Source organism: Cottoperca gobio, chromosome 17 (assembly GCF_900634415.1).
Source record: "Cottoperca gobio chromosome 17, fCotGob3.1, whole genome shotgun sequence".
Lineage (NCBI taxonomy): Eukaryota > Metazoa > Chordata > Actinopteri > Perciformes > Bovichtidae > Cottoperca > Cottoperca gobio.
In genome coordinates, this window is record NC_041371.1 from 6,821,961 (window position 1) to 6,832,625 (window position 10,665).

Consider the following 10,665-nt stretch of genomic DNA (forward strand, 5'->3'; position numbering starts at 1 on the left):
TATGCAGTATGGCAACAATATTTCATGCAGTCACATGTTGTATGTAAGCTGACCTACGCTCCTTTGTGCAGGGGAGATATGAGCAAGAGGGTCAAAGCAACAGTACGTATATATATATATATATATATATATATATATATATACACTTTGTAACTGCATAACTGTATATGACAAAGTCACATTTATTGTTGTCCAATAGAAAAAATAAATCCTGATATTTGACGGGGTATTTGCAAAATGTATCACAAAACCACAAAACGGTGCACAGTACTTAAATGTTTTTATTTGTATATTAATTATGACAATAATAAATAAATCATAAATAATCCATAAATCACGAGTGTGCAGATGATAAAGTGTATCAAACTTCATCTGTTAGATAGTAAATCTGTTCTGTAAACTTTAAAATTGTACAGCATCCTTTTAACTTAGGGTGTAATAATGTAAAGTTGTTTTCTTTGTTTTACAAATTATACAAAGATAATTTACCATTTTGAAACAAATGGATAACCGGGGGGGAGGGGGGGGGCAAACTGCTACAATCACTACAATTGAAAGACGAGACGTGTTAAAATCAGCTGGTACAGTGTGTGGACTTCACTCAGGAGTGAAATCCTTGGCAGTGGTCTCAGAAAAAACTACACTCAGTCCGTTTGAACTGTCTTTGTGTGTCAGACAACTTCAAAAACAGATTCCTCGTTGCTCCTTGTTTTCGTCATCCTGGTCCAGATCAACACAAATCCATCCTTGTAGAGTAGGAATATGTTTATGCATCTTTCAGAGAGTTAATGTGGGCACACAGTTTGAGTGCAGGTCCCAGTTTAAGGTTCATGGTGCTGACCAGGTGCTCCTCTGTCAGCAGCAGCAGAGCCTGTCCGTCTATTTCCTGGGAGCGAAACTCCCCGGCTACATCCTGACCGCCTGCAGAAAAGAGAGGACAGACACTAAATAGAGTGCGTGTCCTGATATCAGCAGAATGACTTACTTATAAACATATTACATTTATACAACGACATATATATTCTTACTATGTCAAAACGTTTCGCTGCTTTGAACATCTGGCGGCATTAATTTGATGCAGAGATGATTCACACATGAGGAATCTGCTTTTGTGTTTTGGTGCATAACAATAAATATAGTAAGATCGAAATAAAGGCAAATGTCAAGAAACATAAATATAGAATAGAAAATTAGAATAGAAATATGAAAAGCTAGGGATCATGTTGCGATGGGATCTCATCACACCAGCCACTTCCTACCGCCCTACTTCCGGCGCCCTTGATTGGACCACATGCATCTTCAAACTTGGCCTTTATTTGTGATTGCATGTACACACCTGTAGAGTTTCGGCAGCTGCAGTACAGGAAGTACCTCAAATCTATACTCAAGTACAGATTTAGAGTAAATGTACTTCGTTACATTCCACCACTGACACACACGTGCGCTGAAGTCTCACCTGGCAGCGAGTTGATAAAAGAAAACACTTGTTCTACGCTCCACTGAGACGCAGAGCCGGCTGTCGTCGTCTTCTCCGTCGGAGACACTGATCGTTTCCGTCGTCCTCTGCTCCTGCTCTCTCTCCTCCTTTCTCTCACGCTCTCTCTCGGCCTGTTTCTGGCGCCTGGTTGTCATGGGAACAGGTGGATCATCTTCCTCTTCATCCTCCTGCTCTTCCTCGTCTCTCAGTGAGCTTCGTCGGGTCTCCTGTGAGCCAAACGAGGCACGAGCCTGTGAAGACGAAGCAGTAAAGGTCAACCAGGTATATTAGAGAGTATAAGAGTTAAGTGAAAGCTGAAACGTAAACAATTCATGTAAATATTAATACTGGTATGAAAACCATTTATTTCTTGTTATTTTAAAGTATAAAAATGTTTCACTTATCAGCAATTATTATTAAAAAGATTCAGCAAAGATATTGAACATTATCATGAAATGTAACATTACAAAATGTTTGTTTCTAAAGATAATTCTTTTGCCCTTTTTGCCTTGAGCCCCCTGTTATAGACATTAGGAATGGTCTTTTTAAAACAGTATGTTGTTTTGTAATATTGTGAAAATGCGTTCACAGACCACCAAGCGCTGCTGCCACATGCAGCCGTGCCCCTGCCACATGCAGCCGTGCCCCTGCCACATGCAGCCGTGCCCCTGCAGCAGCTTGTCTTATATGACCAGTGATCCCTGTTTGCTCCATGCATCAGGTCAGAGATATTAACTGACCTGTCTCAGAAAATGTTCCCTGGAGGCTCCGTTGACTCTGCTGCTGGGCGGTCGTCCTCTCCTGCCCATCGGCCTGTGATCCCAGCGATCCGCTCTCAGCACAGTGATACGCTTGGTGCAGCTCACACTGAACCTGAACACAGAGAATCTAAAACATTAGATAAACACAGTTCACTGCAGATGATCACATTCGTGTATTGATGGCACTGCAGTCATTTATTTTCCTGTGTGTATCGAGTGCAGACAGTCAGACAGGCTTTAGCCACCGTGCACTGAGCTGATTGTCTGCATCTGGACTCGTTGAGTTCTGGATGGAGACTCAAAGGGAAACCTGGGAGTGATTATACACTTGAGACTTTTTCTTATAACCCAAATGTAACTCAATGGGTTCCAGATGTCAGATGATGTGTCTCACCACCACCGAGACAGACTTTACTTGTCTCCTGTGGGAGAGTCTGCCTTTTCAAAACCTTTATTTACATAAGAAAGGATGCTTTCACAATTACTCAAGTTCTGTACTTTAGAGCACATTTGTATTTACATTTTACACTACTTTGTACTTTTACTCCGGTTACTTTTGTACTTTTTGCACCACTACTTCATGCAAACCTCTTGGATCAGCTGGAAAATGACCTGAAAACAGGAGTGTTTTCCTGAGGAACTCATGAAAAGTTAACTGTTTTTGAGATACATGGTTCTCACATGACGGTGAAGCTACAAACATCTGATGATCTTATGATGCTTTGCTGTAGATTAAACTACCCAACAGTATATAATGGAGTTCAAATGAGCACAACCATAAACATCTACAGCAGTAAAATGCAACATACACATTATTGCAGTAATATTTATCCAACAACACATACACCATATATAATAATAAAATACTAACAGGGAACATGTTATTGCACAATGAACTTCACTTCTGATACTTTAAGTAACTTTTGCTGATAATACTTTCACACTATATCATTTTACTGTATCTATAATCCAGTTCTATATTGTCAGTACTGGATTGGCTGATGCTTGATGTTACTTTTGCTTATTGATTGAAGTGTTGTTGGTGCATCTCGATGTGCGAGTGATTTATTTACCTTCTGACGCACGCCATGGAGCAGAAACGTTTGGAGCGCAGGAACGTGTGAGAGTAACCTCGACTCCCACAGAACTCACACTGCAGCACGCTTGCCACGCTCTCCACCAGCTCTGCAACTTTACAGGACGAGCTGTTAGTCTCACACACACACACACACACACAACACAGACACACTCACATACACACACACACACACACACACGTCCCCTCACCGTCCGTTGCAGGGCCATCGTCTTCCATCTCTGAGTCTGTTGAATCCGACTGGTCAGCATCCAGCGGACTGTCCTCTGCTGCTGCATCCCCGTTGGTTTGTATCTCCTGGGATTCAGGAAGTGAAGCCTGCTGCTCTGCCAACAGCGAGGAGACCACCTGAATTAAACAAAGTTAAATCTCACATACTGACATGGAGATACACGAGTTCTGTGTAGAAACATCTGAATCTAAAAACTTGAACTTGAGGCTCCTGTTGCATTTAGGATTTCTACTTAATGTGAATATATAATGTTCAAAATAGCGGGAAATCTTTGCATAATAACAAATATATACCATCAAACGACGAAACACATACTGTCAATTTAAAGCGTTTCAGGATTAAACTCCCCCCCCCCCCAGTTAAAACATACAGCTCTGACAGATGTTCACTGGTGATATTGCACCTCCAGTGTTCGTACCGGGAACGGCTCAAGGCCCTCTCGGATGACAAAGCCCTCTATGAGGTGTGTGAGGACGTGGGTTGTAAGTATCCTGTCGGGGCTCCCGGGGACGCTGACTGGGGTGGAGGGGGGCTGGCTGGGGCCTCTCACTGCTGCTGGCAGGACGGGAGGAGGCAGAGGAGGAGATGGAGGCGGAGGGTTGCTGCTGCTCGTGGTGAGCTGTTGGGGTTCTTCCACCACTGGTGACCTGATCACTGAGCGACTGGATGTGATGGAGGATGAACCCATCACTGCTGAACAATAAGAGGTGTAAAAGAGGGGTGTTTCCTAAAGAAGGATTATCAATTAAACCAGGTTTATTCCAGTAATTCCATTTTATTTTCAAGCGATTTAGTTTGGTAAAGGAGGTCTGACCATTAAAACTCATTCCTCCAGAATAAGCTGGTCTCCATCAGGTGAGTGTTCAGTGGCAGAAAGACAATTTGAAGGCATTTTAACATGATTTTATTTGCACTTTGACAAGAAGTAACCAACTAATATAATAATAGAGAACTTACATTTCCTAAAAAATACTAATTATCTTATTGTCTTGCTATAAAATAAATTGGGTGTCCAATTTTATACAAAATTTCCAGCACTAATTTGAGCTCCAAACCAGCGTCATGAAACAGATCCAGGTTCAGATTTTAAGCTTTATTCAAGACAAACATTTCACAAGAAACTCTTCTTTTCTGAGCCACCTTTATGAACCCCCCCCCCCCTGTCTAATAAGGAGAAAGGGTTTTATTGTATTGCACTCTTTGCTATTTTATTGTTTTATCTTATTTTACCTGCACCATTCTGCTTAGGAGGCCCAATGAGAGGAGTCAGGGTCCTGTCTCGCTGTGGACTGGGAGAACATTCATCTTTCCTCACCTCTGAGCTCAATCCATTCGTTTTGCACGTCTGCGCCGACTGAAATTCAAAGCACAACAAACTCTTCTTTAAAATAACATACTGTGGAAAGACAACGCTTACAAAACTTAACCACAGCACAAAGAAGCGACTCACAGATGGCGTTTCATTTTGTCTGACTCGATGCACTTTCAGATTAACAGCCACCGTCTGAGGGGGCGGGAAGTTCTGGTAGGGCATCTGGACCAGAGCCTCCGCCACAGGCAGCTGCTGCTCTGTCAGCAGCACCCGTCCCGATTGGACAGCCAGAGCATGGACCGAGTGCAGGGGCCGCCCCTGGAGGGAGGCTGGGGGGTTCTGGGGCAGCCTGGGGAGAACCAGAGGTGGAGGAGGAGGCGGAGGCTGGTTCTGCACTTGTGGGAATGAAGTCCGACGCTGAGGAGCGGCCACCAGAGGAGGAGGCTGAGGCTGAACGGTGGCTGCTGGGATTGAGGATGCAAACACGCTGGTGACAGACGGAGAGGAAGAAGAAGAAGAAGGGGCATGGGGGTTGTTGTTGGTTTGTGATTGGGTGCTGGGAGTGGTCAGTCTTTTAATTGAAAGAGGAAGAGGGTTGGAGTTGGTTTCTTGAGGTGCTACTCTGAGGGCGATGGGCTGGAGCTGCCTGTGGTGCGGAGCTCCTCCTGCAGCCTGCTGGAGGATGAGCTGGTGGTGCGCCACCCGCTGGCCCGATGGACAGGACAGCTGCTGCTTCATCAGAGCGTGGGTGTGCACCGGAGAGTAGGCTGCAAGGAGAGACATGCATAGACAGACATGAGGGACAAAAACAAAACAAAAAACACAAAACAAGTATCTCTTTTTTAAAGTTGACCTGAAAGTGAAATCCCAATTTAAGTGGGTCTCAGCAGTCCTGCTGGAAGGAGCGTTGATCGGTTTCGGAGGACAATGCACATATTTCTGGTCTTGTCCATATGTAAGTAGTTTTAATCCATTTAAACTATTTAATCTCACATATTCTGGACCTGAAATCTGAAATTTCAAAATGCTGCCTCCATCAACCCTCTTCTTATCAACATAACCAACTCAATCTGCTCAACGGAGAAAATGACGTTCACTCTTCAACTTCAAAAGGAGAGAGGGAATAAATACTGGGGGAAATGGGATTGTTACAATCATCTAAACTTGTTGCGTACCTGTGCTTTTCTTTTTTCTTTCTTTCCTTTCCATGATTGTGCTGTAATGTACCAGATCTGCGCTATATTCATAACTATGTTCAACTAAAAAGGTTGAAATGAAAGTTATGGCACCTGTCATGGTGTTGGAGTTCGTGTTCATTACTGTGCCTCATCACTTAATCCTTTCTCTAAACTTCAGATTTACATTATCTCACCTGGGGTTATAATCTGGGGTCCTGAGGCCAACCGGGTGACATCAGCGGGTCTTGTTTCTGATGAGGAGTCAGTCAGCTGGATTGGTTTTCAACCCGCAGATCGACGTCTTGGATAAAGAGGTGGTCGGAGTCATGGCTTGCGACTGGGTGGATGGTTTTAAAATCACACTGTGGGCCGTGGCCAGAGCTCCAGGCAGGTGGGCACGCAAAGCGAGATTCTGCACCTGAATATACACAGAAAGAAAGCCACTTTTATACTCTTTATAAAAGCCATGGGTGGTGGGGTTGACAGCCAAACTTTATTATTGGTACCTCTAACCTTCATCAAAATCCACTTACCTCTCACTTATTTACCACATATGTTTTAATTGTGCAATGTGGCGCATGTTCAAGATACCTAACATCCTGAAGTCTGTAATACTGCAGTCTGGTGGCGTGTATGCGTTATTCTAATTTTGTGCCTGACAAAGTTTGTACCTGAGAGGAGGTAGGTAAAGAGGAGCAGGAGGTGACAGCAGGGAGGTCTGATTGAACGGCAGCCACCGTGGCTGCGGGGGTTAGAATAAGCTAACAGAAGAAAAGCAAAAAGCAGGGAGAGACAGGTGGCTTGGTGGTTAGAAATAAACAAATTGCATGGTGTGAGAAAACATAAAAAAAACACATTCAGTAAAAATAGAAATAGGGAAAACAAGTCGTGCGGTTTTAAAGTATCAGGGCAAGTTGCAAGTATGACCAAAAGCTTGAGATATTTGAAAAAGTTTGTACCATCTGAGTGCGAAGGTACATCTGAGCTTGGTTACAGTTGGCCGGTCTGTTTCCCAGCAGCATGGCCTGCTGGGAGATGGTGGTCGCAGCACCAGTGGATGTTTGGGTTCGTCCGATCAGCTGGGCTGTCACTGGAGACGCTGGTAAAGTAATCTGGATTAAGAAAAGATGCTGAGGTTAAAGGGACAGTTCAGAAGTGGGGTTGTATGAGGTACTTATAGCCCTCAGTTTGGAAGCAAAGCAATAAACTGATGTGGACGAGGGCAGCAGCAAAATGTAAAACAAAAGGTCCACCTAAAGAAATGAACATCAGTTCAGGTGGGTCTTTTTTTGAGTAGCTAAAATATGTGCTGCTGTACCCCTCCGTAACACAGACACTTACTGAGTTTTGGGAAACACCAGCAGGATGATGAACCAAACTGCCACTGGAAGAAGAAGGCGACTGCCTCTGGCAGACTGAAGCCTGAAAGACATTGGAGAGACTTCACACACTCTGTAGCTTGTGTTAAAATGATTCTCCGTGTTTGCACTAACACACGACAGACACCATCTGACCTGCTGTATAGTGGCCAGACTCTGCAGATGAGGGCTGTGCTGGTGCTGCTGCAGGGCGGCTGTCTGCAGCATGAGGTGCTGCTGCTGGGCTGCGTACATCTGGTGCAGGTACTGGGCCGCCATGCTCTGAGGTCTGTGGATGGCGTGCTGGATCACCTGTTGGATCACAACATGGACTCATCAAGCACTTTACAAATTAACTTCAGTTAGTCTTTAAAATGTTAGCTTGTTTGCTCTTATTGCTGAGAAATGGTTACTTTGAAGCATTTAAAACATTTAATTAAAAAAAAGGGTATATTTTTATTTTCATTTGATTTCCCTTTAGTGGTATCAACTATTTATTATATGGAAGTCACATAAAACATTTTTTCTGTACTACAAAATTTCAATATTTGTCTATCTCCTGTCTATTACCAAGATTCCTCTGAAATTAAACAATATATGCAGAGGTACCGGGTACTGTCTATCACCTGGACTGCCTGCCAGTCAAGTCAAACAATGCTTGCAGAGATCTGAGGTACTGTCTATTACCTGGACTGCCTGTCTGTCGGGTGAGATGATGCTGAGGGAAGTAGAAGGCGCCTGGGTGCACGTGGTGCTTCCAGAGCTGACTGTTGCCATGGTGACGGTAGTTGATGATGGGGTGGGGGTTGTAGTGGTCCTATTGTCTGCCTGCTTCTCTCCTGGGCCCTGCCTGTCCATCTCCCAGGTCACACACAGATTTAGTAATGGGAAAACTGTGGAGGTAAAACAGACATTAATTAACTTCACTTGAATCAGTGTGACGGACACCAGTGTTATTTTTATCATTTAAAAAATATAAAGCAAAACAAAACAAAAAAGGAACCTTTATTTAATTAAACCTGTCATAGCCGATTTTAATTAATCCATAAATGAATGTGATAAATAAATACATTTAGATATTCTATCAATCGCAGCACTGAAACAATTTCTAAATAAATGTGTTATTTATGTTATTTTGTATAAATTATCCAACTTTATTATTCTATTGTATTTATAGCCTATATTCTTGAAAAAGTGTTTTTTTATTTAAACTCATCAAACAAACTACACTTTATAGTTTTCATAGCATCTTAAATATTTGTTTTACTGTTATTTCAATCTAGAAAAGCATAACTAAATCATCAAATTATAGCTCTATAGAGAAACAAACATCACATCATAACATGAAGCAAAACAAAGATGGATTCATTGCACGTGACCTGAAAAACATTGTTATGAATACGTAATGAGTATATATGAAAAAAGGTAAATCATTCACGTTATTGATTTGTTTAAAGGTTATTTTGAACCCCTACCACATCTGAAAAGAGACAAAGGTGCCACAGTGCTGGATGTTTTTCTTTCTTAAGAAAGCCAGCTAAATATGAGAACAATATTATTACGACAATAATGTAATAATCTCAAAGAGCTAGCCTTTATATGTATATGTGCCACATTTCATAGAGCAAAATACTGATGGTGTATGGAAGCTTGAATATTGATTGCTTTTTGCTGCAGAGCCGGCTCTGTCCAATTAAACGCCTCCTGGATATTCTCGATAATAAACGACAACAAATGATCTGAAATACACTGTGCAAAATGTAGGAACCTTCGGATAATACAATGAACAAATCAGGATGTCTTTCCCTGTCTGCCAGTCTGTCTGTCTGCCTCTCCTCGCGCAGACGGTTCGTCTCTTTATGCATGCACAATCATTCACCTCTTGTCGGCGTTACCTGCCTGCTATTGATAGACCATCATCAGGCCATCAGGAACTGACCAGACCCCGGCACATTGTCCCAGTCATGAAGCCCACTGATGCGTCAGTATGCTGTCTAAAATGGAGATTAAAAAATATCAGACGGTAGCCTACAGCAGGCAATAAAAAAAGGCTTGACACAGCACCGCTCGCAGTGCGGGAGGACCTTCCACAGCCGGGGAGTCTGCTGCGTGCTCTGCGTGGAGAGTCCCGGAGATGTGTTTTAATATGTGTTTTATTTCTCTAACTTTTATCATGTTGATGTTTGATGAAAGGCTTTGTATAATCGTTCAACAAAAAAAAGGGAAAAAGATTGTGTTGCTGGATTTTAACTCACTAACAACACAAAAAGATGCGTCAGAAGACCCTGTAATACTCAGAGGACATCTTACAGTTAGTTCACTTTATATCTATATAAAACAGGAAGAACACACATTTTAAGAGTAGCTACATTTGACTGTTACTGTAATAAAGGCTCTAAAGCGAGCAGGTTCTTGCTCTACACAGCCATGCATTTCTTTACGTCTGTAAACTGAATCATAACAAAAGAGAAGTTGGAGCATCTGCATTGTATAGTGATAGTCATACATAAAGATGATTTATCCTTCTTTAGGAAACACAGACATAGTTTGTAAATGTTATGTTGAAACATCATGGAAGATTGAACTGCGAGTCAAAGGATCAAAACACGAAGCTGTGATTGGTAAGTAATCGTATCAATGTCAGATTTGCCCGGATGGAATTGTTTTAGAATATGTTCACAATAACTGATGCATATTAATTCAACATAATGATGCATAGCCTATATCCAAATGGGGAATTGGTTAATTGGGCGTAGAAAGAAATAAAGTTGATCATGTTTCAAGTCTCTTTCTTTCTCTATCTTTAGGGGGAAATGTGAAAAAAATAGAAAAAAGGAAAATCAAATGACTGCATTTATGCAGCAAACACACAGATTGCGAAGGATGCTCTTTTTACGTGGTATTCATGTCCTGTCGGAAATATAAAAGTACTAGATAGACCTACGTGAATCTCCCAGCTAAATGTTTGAACCAGACTATACATTATACGTAATCTATGGTTGGAACCAGCAAATATGCAAATGTATGTTTAGTGGCTGAGGGAACAGAGATACAGTATGTTTAATTATTATATTTTATGTTTCTGTATATCTGCCTAATGTTGCGTAGTGGTGTAAGAAGTACTCAGATAGTTTACGTGAGAAAAAAGTAGTAATATAACAGTGTAGAAAACAATACTATGTTATAAGTAGGCTAAATATCATGCATTCAACTTTTATTGAAGTAAATGTACAAAATAACTTGCCTCAGAA

The 10,665-nt window shown here is 41.9% G+C and overlaps 1 protein-coding gene across 1 annotated transcript; it reads right to left on the minus strand.

Moving 5' to 3' along the window:
- Positions 1–263: 263 nt before the first annotated feature.
- phc3 (polyhomeotic homolog 3 (Drosophila)) lies at positions 264–9,448 on the minus strand. Its single transcript, XM_029453922.1, is given in 17 exon segments — positions 264–921; positions 1,457–1,517; positions 1,519–1,728; positions 2,218–2,350; positions 3,312–3,423; positions 3,526–3,682; positions 3,985–4,256; positions 4,797–4,920; positions 5,017–5,645; positions 6,251–6,329; positions 6,331–6,474; positions 6,728–6,817; positions 7,016–7,168; positions 7,398–7,478; positions 7,571–7,726; positions 8,102–8,307; positions 9,314–9,448. Coding segments are annotated over 16 exon segments (2,727 nt in total). The 5' UTR covers positions 8,273–8,307; positions 9,314–9,448; the 3' UTR covers positions 264–766.
- Positions 9,449–10,665: the final 1,217 nt, after the last annotated feature.